At 46.8% G+C, this 22,936-nt stretch overlaps 1 protein-coding gene across 1 annotated transcript in view; it reads right to left on the reverse strand.

Moving 5' to 3' along the window:
- Positions 1–22,936, reverse strand: part of dip2ca (disco-interacting protein 2 homolog Ca) — a 91,236-nt gene that overhangs the window by 32,464 nt on the left and 35,836 nt on the right. Inside the window, exons 2-8 of the mRNA XM_080855148.1 lie at positions 17,300–17,371; positions 13,737–13,847; positions 10,996–11,154; positions 8,209–8,412; positions 6,365–6,490; positions 1,119–1,253; positions 154–273 (exon numbers count right to left, since the gene is read on the reverse strand). Of these exons, the coding sequence (XP_080711274.1) occupies positions 154–273; positions 1,119–1,253; positions 6,365–6,490; positions 8,209–8,412; positions 10,996–11,154; positions 13,737–13,847; positions 17,300–17,371 (927 nt within the window). The remainder of the gene's footprint in view (positions 1–153; positions 274–1,118; positions 1,254–6,364; positions 6,491–8,208; positions 8,413–10,995; positions 11,155–13,736; positions 13,848–17,299; positions 17,372–22,936) is intronic.

Below are 22,936 nucleotides of genomic sequence, written 5' to 3' on the forward strand. Positions count from 1 at the left end.
CATTAAATTACACTCAATGGATGTGTCCTTCTGGCCTCAATCCAAACTACATTAGATGTACCGTTATGTTCAGAATAATATGAGGTCTATAAAGCAGTGTAATGAGAGACATCAAGAGAAGGCTAATGGAGAAGGCTAACGGCTAAGGCTAACCTTCTAGGAGTTCTTCAAAGTCGTCAACGAAGAACTCTCTGAGGGGGGGTCGCCTGGGCATCTTGAGGGTGTTCACTAGCTGCTGGATCTTAGCAGACACACGACTGCTCACTGGAACTCCTGAGGACACACACACCATCATCACGCTCATTAATGCCGACACACACACACACACACACACATACACACACACACACTCACTCACTAAAAAACACACACACGAACACACACACACACACACACACACTCAACACTGATGTTTCAGCATCCAAAACAGGCGATCAGGCAAAGCTCCAAAGTGGAGTGAAAAATACATAGCTCCTTCCCTGCCTTTCATCAGCAGGTGTACTCGTCTTCTCTTCTCCTCTGTTATGTTATGTTATGCTATGTTATCAAAAGCCAAGTTTTCGAGCAACACCAAACCAATCTCTCCGGCCTGGCGTCATCGATCGAACACATGTGACAAATGCACTGAAATGCAGAAACACTGAGGGGGCACGTCCCCGGAGAGCAAATTAAAGCCGAATAAACGAGATGGGGGGGGGATCAATGCCCTCCATCATGGGCTGACTTCCAAGGAGCCATCACAACAAATATCAGCTTTCTGTCCTGTGGAGGATGGAGCTGTCTGTCACCTGTCACTACAGCTACCGTCTCTTTCCCATGCATCACGCCAACATCAATGGTGACAGGTGCACGCAGATCCTGGACTCCCAGAAAAGTGTGTTCACAAAACCCTCACATATAGATCAACTGAGAAATAGTGGAGTATCTAAATCTACGCCTGAAGATAGACTAGATTAAACATACACATCGCAAAGACAGCTTAACACCTGACTCATACCTGCATACATGGAGCAACATACAGACATGCCCTGCCAACTATATACAAAACAGACATACACCTATCTCTCACAGACACCCACACACACACACAGACACACACAAACGGCTGCCCTCCTCACCATCTCCGGTCTCCATGAGCACAGCATTGCCGTATTTGGGTGTGGTTCTGGGGACGGTGGACACGTGCGGCCTCTCCACCTGAGTCGGCTGATCGGAGGTGTAGGTGGTGACGTCCGGAGGGGCTGAGTGGTTCTCTGTGTCACAGCAACCATAGAGAGAAAGACAGAGAGAGAGAGAGAGAGAGATAGAAAGAGAGAGAGAGAGAGATGGAGGTGGTAACACAGAGAAGGAAATAAACAAAGAGAAAGGTAAAGAAAGAAATGTTTCATTTAATTCCTAGATTCCCCTCACAAAGCACCGAGGCACACAATCAGAACCCAATTCACTGGCCACAAAAATGGTGAAAGGAAGTGAATGAATTCATTAGAAAAAAACATGCTTAGGTCCAGGAAGAATGGGGAGAGAGAGAGAGGGCAAGAGAGTGAGATATAGAAAGAGAAAATCGTGTTTTCAGGCGGCTGGATAATGACAATCTCTTTCATTTCCACTTGATTTCCCTCGCCCCCCTCCCTCCCTCCCTCCCTCCCTCCCTTCTTGATTATACACGTTTGGTGGTGGATGGTTCATTATTAAGGTCTCATTCCTCCCAGGTCCCTCCATGATAGGCCCCAAAGCCTTCTCTTATTGACGCTTCTTTCCTGTCTGCCGCCATGGTCCCTGGAAAGAAAAATACAAATCTCATTGCGATCCTTATGGCACTGATAGCGCCCAGAGCTTGACAGGACGATAAATCGCAGCACTGCCACCATTGCCGCTGCTCCCTGCGGGCGACTCTCAAAAACAAGAATTTGGGAGGCGTCCTCTGTCCTCTCAGGCGGGCGGGTGGGCGCCTCGTAAAAAACCCACACAGGTTCTGTCGGCCATTACACGCGGACCATTACACTCAAATTGACCAGCTAGGTGAGAGATAACATTGGGTGTGTAATTTGGGATTTTGGGGGGACAGCGCTGGGGGAATCTCAATGAGGTTTGGGCATTGCAGTGTTTGGACAATAAAATGCAGAGGGGGGGAAAAAACGGCCCAAGGACGATGCAGACTCACCTTAAGGTGTGTGTGTGTGTGTGTGTGTGTGTGTGTGTGTGTGTGTGTGTGTGTGTGTGTGTGTCTGTCTGTCTGTCTGTCTGTGTCTGTGTCTGTGTGAGTGAAAGTAAGTGTGAGTGTGTGTGAGAGAGAAAGAGAGAGAGTGAGAGGGAGGAAGAGGCAGAGGAAGGGGGAGAGGGAGAGAGAGAGAGCGTAAAAGAGAGAGTGAGTATGCATTTGTGTTTTCCTCCATTTTCATCTTTGGGATGACTGCCCTGGAAAAGGGTAAGGTGATTGCTGAGATCTCAGGTTTGGGAGTGTGACGACAGTGACTCATGCAGCAGAGACGGAGATGAGCAGAGGACCTTGGACAGGCGAGCTCAAGGTCAGTCCACACATCCAGAAACATGGTACCTTGGGCCTGACAGACTCAGACAGCCTTCATGAAATGAATAAATTACTCATGAGGCTCACATGAATAAGTCTGTGGAGGAGTGGAGATATCCAAGGATAGCTGCTGGGGGTGTGAAAGGAGGAGGAGGAAGGAGAAAGACAGAAAGAGAGGAGAACTAGAATAGAAAAGAAAGAGACCGAGAGAGAGCGAGAGAGAGAGAGAGAGAGAGAGAGAGAGAGAGATGGAGGGGAACAGAGAACTATTCTCTGTCAGGGTGAGTGCGATCCTGGCAGACACGGCATCTCTGTGTGTGTGACTCAAAGAGCCAGAGGCCCTGGGGCTGGAGTTAGCCACTGCAGCACCACAGTTACCACCACCCCACCTCCACCACTCAGGCCTCGCCTCTCAGGCCCAAGCCCAGCCAAAGCTGCCTCATCCTGGGCTAAGCCATGGCTCCTTCACCGGGGATGACTGTCAGAAAGAAATGCCCGACGGCCAGCTCCACAGCGTCTCTTATGCAATAGGACTGAAAATAAGCAGGGACACACACACACACACACACACACACACACACACACACACACACACACACACACACACACACACACACACACACACACACACACACACAAACACACACACACACACACACACACACACACACACACACACACACAGACAGACAACCATAGGGCCTCATGCGTTTATGCTGGCACTAATGTGGTGGAAAAGGAGTTTCCTAAAAGCCTGGAGGGATTCTCAGTGTTTGTTTTTCTTGAAGGACAACTAAAGAGAAACTGAACCCTGATGCAGTAATGAATGTCATCTGTGATGGGGAGCTATCGTGGCTCTGGGGTGATGAATAAACTGCCGCCACTACGCCTGCTAGGGAAGGTTATGCATACAAGACACAAGCCTGCAGGGAAAACAGTGCAAATGCTGGAGATATTTCACAGCCCTTTTAGCATATTCAATGCTGTGCTGTGAGTGGCACAACCCCAAAAATCCTGGGTATTATGTACAGTTGATCTAATTTAACACTCCAGATTGCCAAAATCATACTTCATTTCTTACTGTATTGTCTATCATGCCCCACATTTAAAGAAGCATTATGCAGCAATTGTACTTCAGGATTAGGGTAAGGATAAGCAGTTTTACCCTAAAATAACATCTTGAAAAAAATTGGGCTACAATGACTTTTAATTAGTGCTGTAGCGATGCGTCGATGACGTCGACGCGTCGATTTCAAAATTACGTCGACGCCATATTTTTACGTCGACGCTTCGCCACATACACGTGGTTGACCCAAACAGAAACAAACATTGCGCAAGGACTGAGAGAGCAGAAACCCAGGGAATTGCTTGGCGCCATTAGTTGATATTGGCGATCTAACGTAGTGAATCATGATACATACTATAAGCTGACCAACACCATGACTTAGCTCTCTGTGCCGTTTGTTCATGCTTAGTTGCCGTGTTCTGCAGCCGTAAGTTAACGTTAACTAAACTGACACACTAGTAGCTAGCTAACGTTAACTACTAGCAACCAAGCACGAACAAACTGCACGGAGAGCTATAGTTTGCTAGCACCACCGAAGTGCGCAGAGCTCAAGCTACACAACACACTGAACAAACGTTAAATGAATGTAACCAACGTTACTTATTGTCCCCTTCACGAGAGACAATGGGGTGCGTTTCTATCTCCATTCTCAAACGCACCCTATTGTCTCGTATTTAACGTTTGTTCAGTGTGTTGTGTAGCTTGAGCTCTGCGCACTTCGGTGGTGCTAGCTAACTATCTTCTTAGCTCTCCGTGCAGTTTGTTCGTGCTTGGTTGCTAGTAGTTACGTTAGCTATAGCGGCAGCGGCTAGACAGCTGTGTCAGTTTGGTAAACGTTAACTTACGGCTGCAGAACACGCCAACCAAGCACCAACAAACGGCACAGAGAGCTAACTCATGCTGTGGTCATTTACGAGTCAAACACATAACATTAGACTAACGTTGGCCAGCTTGTAGTATGAATCATGATTCACCACCACGTTAGATCGCCAAAGTCAACTAATGCAGCCAAGCAATGTCCAGGACAGGGCTGCACATAAGGTGGTGCGCAGTGCTCATCAATGAATTAATGTTTTTATAAGCACTGAAAACGTTTAAATTAATGAGCACCACATCCAAATGTGATAGGGCTCATTTGAGTACCAAACATTTTTACTGTGAACTCTAGATAAACATGAAATGCATTGTTGGACTTTTGCTGTGCAAAACGGTGCTCATTAAAGTATATTATTAAGATTTTTTTGGGGTATTTATTTGAGATACATTATGGTTTTAATCGAGCAACAGAAAAATAATCGTTAGACTAATCGTCCAATTAGTCGTTAGATTAGTCGACTATTCGATAAAATAATCGCCAGATTAATCGTTTTGAAAATAATCGTTTACCCCCAGCCCTACTTTTAATATGGAGAATTGCCACAGTGCGATTGCTATACGAGGGTCCATAGGCATATTACTGCTAAATGTAGGATTGCCTGAAGCCGCCCGGCTTTTCTACTCTCTGCCGAACTAGTAAGTAGCTTATTTGCCGTCTTGCTTTGTCTTGTGTTGTACTTGATTGATGTTTGACTGTGGTAGGACAGTTGTTGACAAACTAGTTTGTCATAATGTCAAAGTCAGCCCATTTAAAGAGATTCCGTTAGTTTTAGCCGCTAGCATATTGTAAGCGATTAGCAATTGATCCTGAATGCTACTTTAACATTGACTATCCTGACCTTACATTTAAATGTAATTTTCCTTATAATTATTATTAGAATTCTCTTCAGGGCAACAATGTCTTAGACCTCCAGTTAAGATCAGGATTTAAGGTATTTTTCTGTACAAATGGAGTATTCACTGCAGTCTTCGACCTGGGGACCTGCTTTTTGTTTAGTGACTTGCCCAGTGATTTGATTAGTGTTCCCTCAAACATAAATTGGCAGTAAACACTGCAATCAATTCACTCTTCAGCACCAGATGCTCCTCTTGAAGTTTGTTTGGACGTTTGTCTGTTGGTGAACTGCAGATCCCAAATTCAAATGTCAGAGCCATCCGCAGCACAGGGCAGAGGAGACGCTCCATCAAATGTCAACAGGCCACTTAGCAACACAACATCTCTTTTCAACAAACACACTCGCATGCAGGTGGGGTTTGGGAAATTACAGCAGCCGTCGCGCCACTCTGATTGTGGTGAGGACGTGCTGACTGGCACACATTGACTGCCACACATGTAGCTGGGCAGAGCACACACACATATACACACATATATATACACTCACACACAGACATAAGACGGCACGATGAATGTGGCATCTAAAAGCAGACCCTAAGAACCAAATACGAAACCAGCGTTTTTTTCACCATCACCAACATCAAAACATTCTTTTCACAAAACAACCGGGCGAACCATCAAAGGATAGCTTATCACACATAGAACATCTGGATCAAGAAAGGACGCGACTACCCGACACATTTTTACACTAGTCACAGTATAACTAGTCACAATACCACTGCACATGACATTGACGGCTAACAGCAGCTCCGACACAGAGACACACAGAGACCAGCCCCGACAGACACTGATGCCCCAGCGAGAGGGACACTTCACAGGCTACACACAGACTTCAACACAGGCCACCTCCAGATGACTGTGGAGGATGGTGGATGGATGGGGGAGAAGAGGGGGAGGAGACCGAGGGGCTGGCCGTCACAGAGGGTGGGTAAGGGGAGGAGGGTGGTGGTGCGGGGAGGGGGGGGGGGGTTTGAGGTTGGTGGGCATCGGGAATACTGACCATCCGACTCCAAGGGTGGCGGCCAGAGGAGGTCGGATCCGAACTCACAGGAGCGGCGCAGCGAGTTGCCATTCTCCGCAACCCCGAGCAGGGTTTTCCTCTTGAGCGAGAGGTGCCCTATGGGCCCTGGAGAAGGGTGGAGGGGAAGGGGGGGAGAACCAACCTTAGAGCCATAGAGCCTGGCCCTCAGCTGGGCACACACTACTCAGACAAGTACGGAACCAGAGAACACATGGGGAGGGGGGGAAAGGAGGAAAGGAGAAGGAGAGGGAGAAAGAGGGGGAGGGGGGGGTGTTTCCTTCAAAATGGACGCCGCCATTTTACAGGTAGGACCAGGGTTTATGGGCGCTGGTCCTCTTGCAATGAGGGGGAAGGAGAGAGCGAAGAGGGGATTTGGGTTTCCATCATGAACCAGCTTCCTGTCATGAATGAGCCCTCCACACACACTGGCTTGTCTTCCTGTCACAACTCCCAAAACGCAACAGAAAACAAAGGCGGGGGGTAGAGGGGGGGTCGATGCGATGAGGACACAGCAGTAGCCTACCAGACTATGGACCAGATCACAGTGTGCCCTGGCAGGTGTGCATAGTCAAACTGATGCCCAAATGGATGAACATACACCTTTTTAAATCGTCGCCGCAAAACAATTTTTTCGGGACTGTCGGCACTCTCCGAGGTTTGCTCGTCTGCTTTTAGATGGTAGCGTAGCATGGACTCAGGAGAGTGAGTGTGTTAGTGTAGCATGGACTCAGGAGAGTGAGTGTGTTAGTGTGCAAGTGTGTACATGCATATGTGTCTGGGGGGGGGGAAGCAAAAAAGGGAAACATATCACTGGCTTTTCTGTTACTGCTGGGTGCCATTACCTTATTGCAGAGTTGCTAATAAAATGCTATCATAACTCTGCTTGCCCTCCTACCCTGAGCAGACTGCTAATCAATCCACCATTTCCTGTGGCTCAGTCTGTTTCTAACACTCTATGACTCCTATCTTTTTCTTTTTCTATTTCTCTCTCTCCCTCTTTCTTACTCTGTCTGTCTGTCTCTTTCTGTCTCTCTCTCTCTCTCTCTCTCGCCGTCCTTCTCTCCAAAGATAGCGCTGCAGATTGAGCACCGGCTTCCTTTCCCTGCTGTGCAGTCTGTATACAGTGCAGGTCAGCCAGTGAGATTGATCTAACATCTGTCCAGCTCACTCCTAACACTCCAGTCTCCTCTGCTCATTCAGAAGAATGAACTGTGAACTGTGGCTAGCAAATGTGTGGCACATGCTTGAATCAACACAATAGGAGCCCTAGAACCTCCTCAAGGTTAAGCTGTGTCCTTGAGAAAGAGAAATCTGGGGAGGGAGAGAGTAGGTGTTATGGTGTTCATATAGGTATGTTACTGACACACCACATGACCATGGAGGGGAGGCCATGACCATGGAGGGAGGGATGCAAGAGGCGGCGTACGCAACAGATATAGAACACAGAGAGGTGGACAGGGCGGACACACAGCGGACAGACAGGCCAGTGGAGGGAGGACAAAGAGGAGGCGAGGAGCAGAGGAGGAGAGGAGGAGACAAAGGGCGAGGGGAGAGAAGTCAAAAGACAGGGAATGGGGTTTCCTGTAAAGCAGACACTTGAAGCGAGGGAAGAGAGAGGACAGGGAAAAGAGAGAAAGAGAGAGAGAGAGAGAGAGAGAGAGAGAGAGAGAGAGAGAGAGAGAGAGCGAGTACAGGGAAGGACGTAGCAGTAGTTGAGGTGCTAACAAGGGCAGGTGAGAGAGGAGAAGAGCAGCCAAACAGCAGCAGCAGCAGTCATAGGGAGACAGGTGAAAGTGTTGGAGAAGGTTGGTTACCTGATTTACCGACGTGCGTCTGGGCCAGGACGTCGGCGAGCCGGCTGGCGGCCCCGCTGCCCCCGCTCTGCGTGGACGAGGAGGAGGAGGAGGTGGTGGAGCCCTGGTGGATGGCGCGGCTGATCCAGTGCTCCATGCTGACGCTGCCCTGGCTGGAGGTGGGGGTGCCCTCGCCCCCCTGGCCGCCCTCCTCCTCCGAGCCCGAGGACGTGTCTGTCAGGGGGGGCAGAGAGGAGAGAGGGGAGAGGCCTAGTGAGAGTCACTCAGAGCCACTCAGTTGCCCGCGAGCTGGTGGACATGATGGACACGCACACACCACAAGATGAGACGTGACGACACACTGACTGGCTGTAAACGCTACGTTCACACGAGGCTGGAACCACACGATACGAGTTCAGAGAAATGAATCACGACTACGAAAAGTTATTTGCATATACCGTGAGACTATAATTACTGCTATAAAATATTGGTGAAATATTGCTATCCAAGCATCCAGCTGTCACATTTTATTAAGCAAATGTGTCAAAAATGTAATACTGCTCTCCTGTTTATTAAATAACATAAATGGGCTTTTCGCTCACATTATATATATTTAAATAATCCTGGCAAAGGCATTAAAAATGATTTTGTGAATATACATGTTTAGCAAAGATGACTAAGGTGCTAATGTGAAAAGATTATATGATACCAAAGTCAAAGAGTGTGAATGGCTCATTTAACACTCCAGGTGATATATTTTTTTGTGCCTTAATCCTTTGATTTGTATCTTTCCCATCATTTCATAACAGTGATAATTCCAATCTGGGCTAAACACACAATTATGTAATTTCATTTTTGTAAGCTGTGAGCACCTCAGGGTTTTTAATGTCTATTTAATGCTTATAGGGGTGGAGGAGGCTGGATTGACAGGAATCAGTTGGTGTGACGTTAAGAGGATTGGGAGAGAATCCGTGTCTGTCCCAGCGGAAGTGGTGCTGTTTTTATGTTGAACACACAAAACCTGGAGCACCGTGGACTTCATGTTATTTATCATTACGAGTTATTTCAGATCACTGTGCAAGCTTTTATTTGTAAACAAGTAAATGTTTGTAATATTTGAGGGTTTTGTACTTTATACAACGACATCAGAGTCCATATGTGTGTGTGTGTGTGTGTGTGTGTGTGTGTCTGTGTGTCTGTGTGTGTCTGTGTGTGTGTGTGTGTGTGTGTGTGTGTGTGTGTGTGCTCTAAAAGCAACAAAGGAGAAGTATTCAAACAGTCCTGGAGATTTCATGTTCCAGCTAAAATGGCCATTCCCTGAACAGAACATGTATTTGTATTCTGAGTTAGTGTGTTCTGTGTGTGTGTGAGTTAGTGTGTTGTGTGTGTGAGTTAGTGTGTTGTGTGTGTGAGTTAATGTGTTGTGTGTGATCTGACAGCTGAGAATACAGCATAGGATGAGAGGCATCACAACCACATACACAAACTATTTAGTGTTTAATTGTAGCTATGTTATGAGTTTGTTGAAGTTAGCAGGACTGTTTCTATAACTTAGTGAAACTAAGGCATTCATACATCAAAGACATTTCTCATGAACTATGTAAAGACATCCCTCTGATTTGTATTGATTGATTCACTTACTCCATGCTCCCCCACTCATACTATTCACTTCCTAGAGATATATTTGCACAATTTTATAAACATTATTTTTTAACATTCCTCACTTCACACTTTAAACTGCTGCTAGCCCTTCTAATCTAAATTGTTGAATGTTAATGTCATATTTTATATGTTATATGTTATATTGTTATAGTGTCATAGTGTTAAAGTGTTACAGAGCTATATGTTGTTCTTTAAACTGTTGTATGTCAATGTTACATGTTATATGTTTTATTGTCATAGTGTTATAGAGTTTTATGTTATTTTTTTTGGTATATGTTATATGTATGACGTCTACTGCGTAGATGATGATGGTTGCCAAGTCGTAAGAATTTTGCTGTGCTGAAGCAATTTGGTTGTTTGGGCCACTTCACTCACGTAATTGGACACGCCTTTAACCAATCAGACCAACGATACTATACAACGATACAACGATCGGTAATAAAGCAAACACATATTTTTTCTGTATGAATTGTTCCAGGGCAAGTTTCTGTTCTGTTTTCAAAGAAAACTTGCCTTATCGAAGTTTTGCTGTGCTTCGGCGGCCACCATGTCCAATGTTTAAAAACTCTCCGTGCAGTAGATTTTGGTACGTAGCCGTGGTTAGTTTAAATCCGCCAATGGCGCGCCAGGTAGCCAAAAGCCAGTTTGTAATTGGCTCCAAGGATCCTGGAAATCTTGAAATGAACTGCTATCCTAAGTTTGCCAGACCCACTTCAGAGGCAAAATCAAATTGGCCGGCAGAAGAGGGGCGGGACTTCCCAGACTAGCAATTTGGTACATGCAATAATAAACACACTTTGACTTTTGACTTTGTTTGCACAGTGTGCTCCTCTGTCGTATGGTTGTACGTTAGCAATTTATGGAATGTGGGTCCCGTGTGGCAAGCCCACATTCGCCTTGTTTACTGGGTACAGACATCACCAGCACTTGAACCCATAGCCTTAACTTTGTTAGCACTATGCTACAGCAACGGCTTGGGTGAGCAGGCCTCTAATCATATGTCTGTTGTGACCAGACATCTCTTGTAAGCTGGGACTGTCCTCAAACAATAACAAAGGGACCATATCCACAAAAAAGAACATCGTACAACAGTGAAGGGTACAACACTGGTGGAGACTCCACAGATGGGGGTGTGGGTGGGGCTGATGGAGAAACATGTGGAGTGGGGGCTGGAGGGTTGAGGCTCACCTGGGGGGGTGTAGGCATCCATGGAGGTCTGGACTACCAGCGAGCGGCGCTTGGAGGGCATGGGCACAGCCATCTTGCGCTCCTTGTGCTTGGCCAGGGCAGCCTGCACGGCCTCTGTGTGCACGTCTGCCAAACAGAGCAGGACAAACACGAGCGTTAGAGAGAGGGAGACAGAGGAGAGACAAAAAAGACAGATAGTGACAGAGGACATGGAAAGGGGCAGGGCCAGAGAGAGGTAAACGAGGGAAACGGAGAAAAAGAAGATGGAAGAAGGAGGGAGAGAGTGATAGAGCACTATTACACATAGAAGACAGGGTGATAGTGAAGAGTGAGTAATTAAAGAAGACAGGAGGGGAGAGGAAGCACGAAAGCGAGTGAATAAGCAGAGAGGGGAAGAGGAGAGCAGTAGAGAGAAAGCGAGTGAATAAGCAGAGAGGAGAACAGGAGAGAGGGAGATGATGAGAGGAGAGCAGGAGAGAGAAAGCGAGTAAATAAGAAGAGGAGAGTGAGTAAGCAGAGAGGAGAAGAGGAGAGAGGGAGACAATGAGGGGAGTGAATAAGCAGAGAGGAGGAGAGGAGAGAAGGAGATGATGAAGGGAGTGCAGGATAAAGAAAGCAAGTGAATAAGCAGAGAGTAGGGGAGGAGAGAGGGAGATGATGAGAGGAGAGCAGGAGAGAGAAAGCGAGTGAGTAAGCAGAGAGGAGGAGAGGAGAGAGAGAGACAATGAGGGGAGGGAATAAGCAGAGAGGAGAAGAGGAGAGAGGGAGAGCAAAAGTGAGTAAATAAGCAGAGAGGAGGAGAGGAGAGAGGGAGATGATGAGGGGAGGGCAGGTTGAGTGGCGCTTACTGCAGCCAGGGTACCACCTCCGGGCCGTATGGCGGAGCAGAGCAGAGCAGAGCGCACTGACTCAGAGAGGTGACTGTGCTCTTCTAGAGCCGTCTGCCAGTGGGGGGGCGCACAACTGACGTTAGCATGCCCCCTCTTTTGGCAGATATGTGCATATGTGTGTGTGTGTGTGTGTGTGTGGGTGTGAGCAGTGTCAGACTTAACCCACGTGTGCTCTCTCTCTCGTCTCTCTCACGCACACTGCTACACACATGCACAGACACACTGCCAAACACACACACACGCACAGACACACTGCCACACACACGCGCAGACACACTGCCACACACACACACACACACAAGCACAGACACACTGCATCACACACACGCACAGACACACTGCCACACATACACACACATACACACACAAATGCTTGGTGAAGCCAGGCTGCTCACTGTTGGAAGGCTCTGCAAGTGCACAGATGGACCAAGCTCACAGATCGGATACATGAAGATTTGTGACGTGGCACAAACAGGAGGACAATGGTTGACCTTTCTGATTGGCCAGCATCTTTCTCTATTATCAATCAGATTTTGTTCCCTACATGTGTGGGAGCATGCCTCTTACAGTGCCGTCACATCTCCCATAATCCAGCATGATTTAAGATCATAACAGGGAAATGTAGTGAAGCCCTGAAAGCTTTGGTGTATAGGTGGAGTTACTGACATATGGCATGTGTGATACAGCTTGGTTAAATATGGATCTGCTTCTGTTTGGGCAACAGAAAGAAGCTTTGCCCCAAAGCTCAGATCATTCTGAAAGAGATAGGCCAGAGGTTTTGCACTGGGAAATCACTGAGGTGCACAATGTGAATGTGTTTAAATGTGAAAAGAGTGTGTATTATGTTTTATTTCTCTCAGCGTGTGTGTGTGTTTGTTTGTTTGTTTGTTTGTTTGTGTGTGTGTGTGTGTGTGTGTGTGTGTGTGTGTGTGTGTGTGTGTGTGTGTGTGTGTGTGACAGAGTGAGTGTGAGTGAGAGAAAGAGAGTGAGAGTGGGAAAGATAGAAAAAGGGAGGGTAAGAGAAAGAAAGACAGTAATGGAGAAAGTGTGTGTGCGTGTGTGTGTTCACGCCTACGTGTGATAAATAAAACAGACCTATACACCTCGGGATGCCTCAGAGCCCTGAAATTCAAATGGATTTGAGGTGTGAGGGCTTGCTGACACATCCATTCACATAAATGTGAGTCTCATGGCAGTTTAGCAACACATTAACAAGATGGGAGCGAGTGAAAAAAAGAGGAGAGAAATCCCTCCTTCCCAGCCCACTCCAGGCCTTTCTTCCCAGCAGAAGGCAGGTGTAAACTCTGACAGAGGCAGGATGACAGATGGTGTTATATGAAGCTTTTTGGGCCAACAGAGAATGACACGTGGGCTGATTCACTGCACAGACGAAACCTTTTGTGCTTGGTGGCGCTCCGCTCCCCAGTTTACCCAGAGCGCTAGTCATTTAAATCATTCTCTTGTACCCGACACGTAAGCCATGGGACATTCTGTGTTATTCTGTCTTATGAGGGGCAAGGGCAGCCTCTCTTATCTCTACTGAGGTTTTTTGAAAGCCAAGCTTCCTTTCTTCTTCCCTGCAGGCAGGCAGTTTTGGTAGCACTCTCATACAAAAGAACTCTACGTGAACGATGTTGTGTTCGCTAAGTAAATACACTAAATTGAAATGTTGGATCGGCATATACAAGAACATGTGTAATGTACGGGTGGTGGTATTAACAGCCTGCTTCATGTATTTGATTGTGGTATAGAGGTGGAGGTGGTGGCTGGAGGCGGGTGGGGCAGTGGGGCTTAATGGGGGGGTGCTGAGGGCCTCACCTGATCGGTAGCGCTCGTCTCGGGTGCCTGAAGAACGCCGGCGGTGGTAGCGGGAGGCAGCGGATGGGGCCATGGGAGGTCTGCGCTCATGTGCCATAGACGCCTCCATTCCTGGGGAACAGACAGAGAGAGGAGAGGAGAGGAGAGGAGAGGAGAGGAGAGGAGAGGAGAGAAGAGAAGAGGAGAGAAGAGGAGAGAAGAAAGATAGAGAGAAAGAGAGAGAGATTGAGAGAAGATGATGATATAAAAGAGGGAAATAAAATGTGGAAGATAGATAGATAGATAGATAGATAGATAGATAGATAGATAGATAGATAGATAGATAGATGGTGGAAGATAATAGATGCGTGAGAAAAATGAAACAGAGAAAAGGAGAGTGAGTGAGAGAGGGAAAGATGGAGAGAGACAGAGAGAGAGAGAGAGAGAGGGAGAGAGAGAGAGAGAGAGAGAGAGAGAGAAAGAAAGAAAGAAAGAGAGAGAGAGAGAGAGAGAGAGAGAGAGAGAGAGAGAGAGAGGGGAGAAACCGTTACCCAATACATTCGGGCACATGTCCTTTGATGAAAGCTCCATCTCATTGGTTCTGTGCTGATGCTCACAGAGGGACCAGCACACTGAGCAGCTTCAGGACGCTGAGGCACCTTGCCTTCCCTCACCCTCCTTCCCTCCCTCCCTCCCTCCCTCGTCTCACTCCACAGCCAGCTTTCTCCTCCCTCATCCCTCCAGTCTCTCCTCCTCCTCCTCCTCCTCCTCCTCCTCCTCCTCCTGTGTTTCTCTGACCAACTGCTAGAACTGGTACCTAAGTGCCGATCCACTTACCTTGTCCCCGGATTGCACTAGCAAGCTTCTCCCCCCTCTCATGCTCCTACCCCCACATAGTGAGCAACATTAAGGGATAACTGGCCTACAATTCATGATAACCATGATAATCCTGATACTAGCAGGGCAGGGGGGGGAGACGCGGGGACATATGAGCCTTTATGGTCAGCCAGTGGCAGCATGACCAAGCATTGACCCCTACCTTGTGCTGAACTGCGCCTGACTGCAAGCTGACCCTCGCTCACTTAAACACAACCACCCCCCCCCCCCAACCACACGGCTCCACAACCACCACAACCCACCCCCCCCACCCCCAACCACACAGCTCCAGTCCAGCCAAGCACCGATGTCATGCCATCAAGTCGTTTCCACCAATCACACGTTATTGAGTTAATGCCCCTCGAGCGACAACGCTCTCTGGTCAGACAGCTGTTCCTTTGCTGCGGGTAACCCGATATGCCCCGAGTCCCTAAGAGGCCAGGGGGCTGTCCATGCAAGGCGGGCATGGGCCAAGGCACTGCCCTGCCCCTCATACCCAGCTCTGGGCAGGCTGGAGGTTGGCAGAGTGGGTTCATTATGTCTGTCTCTGGATAACAAAAAAAGCTCTCTCTCTCGGGTCTGGAGTGCGGCTGGCTCTGGAGATTGATTCTCCACGGTGGCAGAGCAGTCCGCGCTGTTGGAAATAATCATCTTGTTATTCACCTCTGATCCGCCCTCTCCCCAGCTCCCCCCTCCAACGCATTTCAACCGCCGCGCTGAACGAACCCAAAGTCCACAGCTGCTCCTCTCCTCTGCCGTCCTCTCTGGCACGACTGCAAACTCCTGAACTACATCATGATATCATCCCCCCCTTCCCCCTGTAGCCCCCCCCTCATTTCTGGCAGGCAATGACAGCTGAGGACACAGTCTCTGCCGTTTGCTGCAGCCTGTTGCTGTTGCCATGGTGACGCGCCCAGTGACAAATTCGTCTCTCGTCAACAATGCGGACGACGCCAAACCGTTTCTTTCTCAAGAACATTCAAAAACGTTAAGACTGCGTGTGTGGAGGTGCCAGTGAAGGGGTTAAAATGATACACACAAAAAGGGGTCACACTGTATCAGAATGAGAATCTCCAGACACATGCTCACGCACGCGCACACACACACACACACACACACACACACACACACACACACACACACACACACACACACACACACACACACACACACACACACACACACACACACACACACACACACACACACACACACACACACACACACACACACAGAGCAGTTCATCTTCAAACGGCTAGAACAGTGTCACAGGCTCCAAAGATAAAATGAGCAATTACTTTGCAGAGGATCTCTTTATGCTAATGGCCTCAGCCTGTTCCCATTAAGTTCAGCCCTAATGTGATCTCGCTTGTCTGATGAGGAGACGCTCGGCTGCAGAGCCCTGCTTCCAGCTCATGGGCGCATGGACACACTCAGACGCACTGGAGACACCGTGTATACTGAGCTCAGCGTTGGGAAGATTTTGTGATACAGGTCCACTTAGGAGCACCCATAATGTACAACTGGTCATCATAAAATCCCACAGTAAGACAATACAGAGGATTTCAATAGCAGGTACTCTTGAGTATACAGTAGTTTATGGTTCTCAAGTTTTTGTAGCCATTATATAACCATAATTTGTACCTGAGCTTCAGGTAAGTCTGTTTCAATTTTATCCACTTGAAAAGTGGCCACAAATAAACAGCAGTAAACAAACCGTCGTGATTGTGATAAAATCACATAAACTTCTAGCCACATCTAAAAAATAGAAGAATTGTTCCCCCTTTCCCTAAATGCAGTGGAGCATGAAAGTTTAAGCCAGTGATGGGTTTGCTTCTGATGATGCGATCAGCATTGTGGAGTGCTTACGTAAGGAAAGAGAGGGTGAAACAAAAGATGAAAGGGCCGACCCTTATCGCGAGTCTCTCTGAGGGGAAGCCAGGCTGTTGTTGTGGTGGAGCTGATGAGGCTCCTGAGGACAGACCAGGAATCTCGTCTTTTCACCAGCGACCTCTTTTTATATCAGCGCACATTTTTCGTCTCAATAAACAAATGAATCAAAACCAGGGAACAGTTGAGAGGGAAAAGAGTGAGATGAACTTCCTGTCTGGATAAGAGGCTAGCTACCGTTGCCATGGCTAACGCTTATGAGCTTTAGGTACAGCAGCGCTGTCGTGCTGTAGTGGTGGCTACGAGCCACAAGTGTTGCGCCAAAAATGCTAACTATTTCAGAGCAGAGGAGAAAAACATCCTTTTTTGAGAGGGCTTGAAAGCAGAGATGGGCATCAGGGGGGGAAAACAATCCTTGGGCTCCAAAGCTAAGCTCTGGAATAGTGCGCTCGGAGGAAGCCGGTGCCTCCTTCAGCCGTGCTAGAAAAAAGCTGAGGCAAAACCTTCCCCAATAGCATTAACACCAGCTTCTCACCCGCCATGTCTGTGGGTTTACACCCCTGAAAATAGAATTCTGGAACTTCATGGACTCAATTCAATTCAATTCAATTCAATTCAATTCAATTCAATTCAATTCAATTCAATTCAATTCAATTCAATTCAATTCAATTCAATTCAATTCAATGCATTTGCATTTAGATGATTGGCAGAAAAAAGAAACTGTGTCTTGGGAAATGAGGAGATGTGTGCATTGGGGGAGTTTGGAGTGTGGCAAGGGGCAAAGAAGGGGGCAAAGCTGACCCCCCCACACAATTTACCTGAAGGCTGTGGCAGGTAGGCCCCGAGTAGTTTTGCCCTCTTCTTTTCATAGCCTTTCTGAGTGATATCACCTGCCAAAACAAAAGAGAGATCATGTGACTCTTGATATTTAAGACCAACTATATCAAAAATCCATGGTCCTCTCAGAAACCAAGAGACCCAGAGTAGGCTAGACTGAGCCTTCTGAGAAGCTTTGTCTTAATAACAGAAACTAACAAATGTTTAAAATGAATCTCTAATGTTTAACAATGTTGTCTTATTTATTTGTTGTCCCTCTACTGAGAGGACAGGTTATGAAGTGACTATTTATAAGTGCACAGAACAATGTAATCTCTAGAGATTTCTCTTAATTCTAAGAGATTTCTATATGACCACTTTGCATGCAGAGGCAGGACATATATCTGACTGAGAAAACTGACGGAGGTTTCTGGTGAAATAGAGCTGAGATCTCTGCACTAGATTCAAATCTCAGTCTAACAAAGCATTAAACAGATGTTCTGTTCATTCACATTTGTGATTTATTTTGACCAGGAAGGATGTACTTCAGGAGGTCCAAAAGGAGTACTACTTAAATCTTTTTTTAGTGTTTGACTTAAGGCTGTGTATCAGCAACATCTTACTACAATATCAAATCAATTAAATAGTTTCCTTACAAAGAGTATTGTAACTGCAAGCTCCTTCTAGGCTATGTAGTAATGTAGCCTAAAAACCATCCAAGGTTTTCCTGCATGCAATCAGTGTATTACACTAAATAAACCACACCAGCAGTCATTTAAATGATAACTCAACAGCGTTCTTTCATTTGAAGCAGGTCAAATTTTACCAGCATCTAGTCCATTAGCCAAAACCCAGTATGTTTTCAACAGCTAAGATAAATATGAGCCAGTTCCCATATTACCAGAGTGTTAGTTCAGGAGAGGAGTGAATGGGAGTAAGACTGGAGTAGTAGCACACAGTAGTGGCTGTTTTGACACATTATTGCCAGTGAACTGGGTCTGAGTGGGGATTTGTGGGAGTTTAGGGAGAGGAGGAGGAAATGTCATGTGTTGTGTGCTGATTAATGCAACAGGGCTGTCTCTGTGAGTCCTGTCACAAAACATTAGCCATCAGGGCCTCCTTGTTTTGAGGAGGAAGTTGGGTTGGGGGGATTTGGTGCAGAGCGGGCAGGCAAGTGGTGAGGGCCTGGGGGGGGGGGGGGGGGGGATCGCACAGCAGAGAGGGTATAATGGAGGAACATGCTTTGGTCTTCTAAACCCACCATCCACCCACCCACATGTAACCACCACCACCAAATGCCTCAGCCACACACATGAGCAGAGGGGCTAACCAACACATGAGAGAGAGAGAGAGAGAGAGAGAGAGAGATATGGAGAGAGAGAGAGAGAGAGTCCCTTTGGTTGGATTCCATTACAGTGATCAAACGCTCAAACGCCTTGTTTCATGTCTGATCCAGCCTTTCCCTTTTGAAAGAGAGAAACTGTGAGATAGAGGAGAGGAAAGAGAGAAAGAGCATCGGAGAGAACTGAGCTTTGAAGATGATTCTCCACAGAGCGTTGCATGGTGCTAAGGCTACTGTGATGATGAGGATGGAGATGAAGAAGCCTCACACGCTTGGGAAATAGCGAGTACAGGGACGGCAGACAGGTTTGAAAAGAACGGAGAGAAGAGAGGCAGCCATGATTCATTTCCTTCACACCCACACGGCGCCAATCAAACTTCAGCTATCCTTACTCCCAACTAACCCTCCACTCTCTCATCTCTCCCCCCTTGTCAACATTCAGCCACTCTTGGTCCCCCCCCCCCCCCCCCTCCCCCGTATTTTCCCCTCTCTCTCTTTCTCTATTTCTCCTCTTTGGAAGAAAAGGTGCTTGTAAATTCTGACACCTCCGGCTTTGAGCCCGAGGTCCTGAGAAAGATGGCAATGCACCCGGCATTCAGCTCACGGAAGGAAAACAATCTCCCCTCAGACGGGCTGGCGCTTTGAAGGGACTGGGAGGAGAAAAACAGAACCTGGGCCCAGATGGGCCAGACACCACTGGAGAAACCCACTGCTGTCTTGTGAAGACTGCACTCCACACAGACTAGTTAGTAGGCGAAGCACGCCAGAAGGAAGCATCCAGCATCCTCCATTACAATCACCGTCAGCTACTGCAACCATAAATCTATATCTGCCTGGACCTAAATTGAGCATTTCTATTAAATGTCAATGATAAAAAGTAATGGCATATTGATACTGATTCAGCACTCAACACATATTTCCTGGCATCAGTAGGCATAAAAAAATCTTGATTTCTTGGGGGGTAGAGATTGTAACATGATCTAAAAATGATAAAAACCAATGGCCTACAACATGAAAAGGGACATAGAATCTATGCAGGCCCAAAAAAAGTCTTCAAACATAAACGCTGCACAACACATGCAATTCTACTGAAAATTCTTAAGTTGAAAGGCCTGCAAAATGATTCAATTACAAGCTGAGGTATGGCTTGTGCAGAGCCAGGGAACCCTATGGACCTCCACCTCGCGAGAGAGAGGCAGTCATAGATGAGGCCAGTGTCCCTCCTCCTCCCTGGGCACTATGCTCTTCCTGGGTATCGTGGCTCCGCTCCAACAAAAACAATGACCCTTAGAAACATATCTGTGCCTCACATCAGGGAATCACATCTAATCCCATTTAGAAAAGGCAAAGATAGAGACATGAAGGCAGAGAAAAAGAGAGAGAGAGAGAGAGAGAGGGGGAGGGGGAGAGAGAGAGAGAGAGAGAGAGAGAGAGAGAGGGAGAGAGAGAGAGAGAGAGGGAGAGAGAGAGAGAGAGAGAGAGAAAGAGAGAGAGAGAGAGAGAGGGAGGGGGGACAGGCTGGGACTTACTGTGCAGGTTTCTCCACTGTTAAACACATCAGATGACAGGAGGTCTTGCTTCCATCCTGCGGTGTTTAGTCTCGAGAATCAAATGTGATGAGAATAAATGAGAGCAAATACCTGCAGCTACTTCTCCTCACGTTACGGTTCGGCCTTTTCTGGAGCCGCTTCTCCGCCAATATCCTGTTTGGAAGCCATTCAAATACACGGCCTACGAATTCCTGCATCTAGGCTATCTATTACTATTGAGGGGTACATCCGGGGTAAACGTTATGATCATGTTGAAATGGGTCGGTCCAAAACACAGTAAAACTTGACCTGAATTTGGCTCCATGTGTTCTTGGCCGCACCACTAATTCTATCCACCAACTACCGTTTCCTCACTTGCCGTTTCCGACGGCAATAATTACACGTGTCTGTGTGTGCATATAGATGAGCCGCTCTCGGTTTGTTGTGGTTCAGCCTCGCTTGCACAGAGTCTGTAATTTTGCCGCACTCATCTGCGGAATTTGTTCACGATTCCAGTCCAACACGTTGTTTCCCTGCCTTCCATGGATCATAGTGCTGACAGCCAAACACACCCCTCCCTCCTTTCCTCTTGTTTTCTCTCCCCCACTGCACTTAGTGTGTAATTAGCCTCCATGCCACAGGTGACAGACAGAGCTCCATGCTTACATGGGCGGTGGCATGTTTGAAACACTCCTCCTGGATCTGCTGAACACACACAATGTCCTAATAATGGGATTTGGGTGGAGAGCATCTGTTCCGGAGGAAGTCTTGAGTAAACATTCCTCTATCTCTGTAAAGGCTGGGCAATATACAGGCAGTTCAACTTTATAGTTGGCAAGGATAATAATAATAATCTCTTATTGGAGTAAATTACAATGTCAATATGTTCAATCAGTGCCATCCCTAGAATATAGTTTTTTGTGTTTCAGCGTAAAACTCATTGATGTAAGCACTGTATTGATTAGGTACACACACACACACACACACACACACACACACACACACACACACACACACACACACACACACACACACACACACACACACACACACACACACACACACACACACACACACACACACACACACACACACACACACACACTATAATACATGTAAATTAGAAAGTGTAGGCAGCATTATTGGGTGACATGAGGCAATATCATTCAACATGTTTTGATATGCATTGCACATATCCAATGTTGACAAGTTGTGTGTTCATCGCAAAGACCTAAAGCACTATGTGTATTGATCTCACACTGTTAGCATCAGCGTGCTTTGAGCGACTGTATATTGTGAAAAAAGTCACATCCATCCAAAATGTTGAACATGGTTTCAGGTGCAAACATTTATCATTCTCCTAGCATGGCGAATGGAATGTTGTAGGCCCTTAGTATCAGCAGGATACGTCCTTTAGTGTATTCCACAGAGCTCTGCTACTCATGAAATAAGGCCATCAGGGCTTCGGTCGAAATAGATATTTGCTTAGGAAGGTTCCTAACTGAGTGGAATAACCCGGAAGTATCTAAGAGGCAGCCATTATGGGAGCTGATTGAATTCTCTAAATGCGAAGGAAAGGTGGACCACTGGACCATCCTTTACGGAAGGAAAAGAGATAATGCTGTATAAACATAACAACAACATCCGCTGCCACATAATTACGACGTTGCATTGTGCAGTTGGATTCTCTTAGCACCAGTGTTGTCATTTTCATAAAGGCCGATTTTTACTTCTCCGATTCGGTCGTAGAAGGACACTTTGGCACGCCTTGGCACGCCTTGGCACGCCTTGGCACGCCTTGGCAACATCTTCACCCATCCGAGCCCTCGGAGAGCTGGTCGGAGAGGAACGCTTTTTTCTAACTTTTCGTAGAGAGTCGGAGAGAGTCGGATACCCCCTTGGCTGTGATTGGTCCACTAACAACATTATTTCCCAACGACATCATCACCCACCGAGTCGATGTCTCTCATAAAAGAAAATAATCGCCAAGTTCTCCAACAGCGTAATCCAGCTTGTTCCAACCACTATATATATCACTTGTTGTCTATATACATCTCACTCACGGTGTGTGTCGAACTCACTTTCATTATTCCAGCCTACTGATTTTTGTTTAGCATCCTATCTTGATCTATTTCTTTTTATTCAGACGTTACATAACTTTCATGACCACAAATATAAAATGGCCAGCGAATTCATTTGTTTCTTAATGTAGAATGGTCGGAGCAAAGCCTCATGGGAAATGGGAAAACTCCTGCACAGTTAAACTGTTAAACAAACTCCCGCATATAGGAGAAGGCTGTTATCCTCAATGGGATTTATTTTATTGTCAAAAACGCGAAGTGGAGTTTATTTACAGCCAACACCATTGTATTACAAACACTGACAACACACACATATAATGAGAAGGTAGCCTACACCTGGCGATTCTTTTGCCTTTAATCTTTCACCTTTGAATAATGTAAAACGTCGTTTTAAAGCGCTGTTGCCGCCCTTATAATTATTATTGCAGCGGTAAATTACTTTCAGCACACACAGCCGTTGTAGAAGTGTATAAGGCCTGTAAGTACGACCAAATCCTTCTGAATCCGACCACCCTCCCCTTTATTTTCGAGGGCGGACAAGGTCGGAGAAGAATGTATATTTCACGCTTCAGTCTTTATAGTCTTTCCTTCACCTCATGGCATTTTCCATCGAGGTCTAGAAAAATTGGTTAGAAAAAGACGTAATTTTTTTGGACTATTCGGCTGCAGCCCAGGTTTAAGTGAAGG

The sequence above is a fragment of the Sprattus sprattus genome (assembly GCF_963457725.1).
Source record: "Sprattus sprattus genome assembly, chromosome: 17".
NCBI classification, from domain to species: Eukaryota; Metazoa; Chordata; class Actinopteri; order Clupeiformes; family Clupeidae; genus Sprattus; species Sprattus sprattus.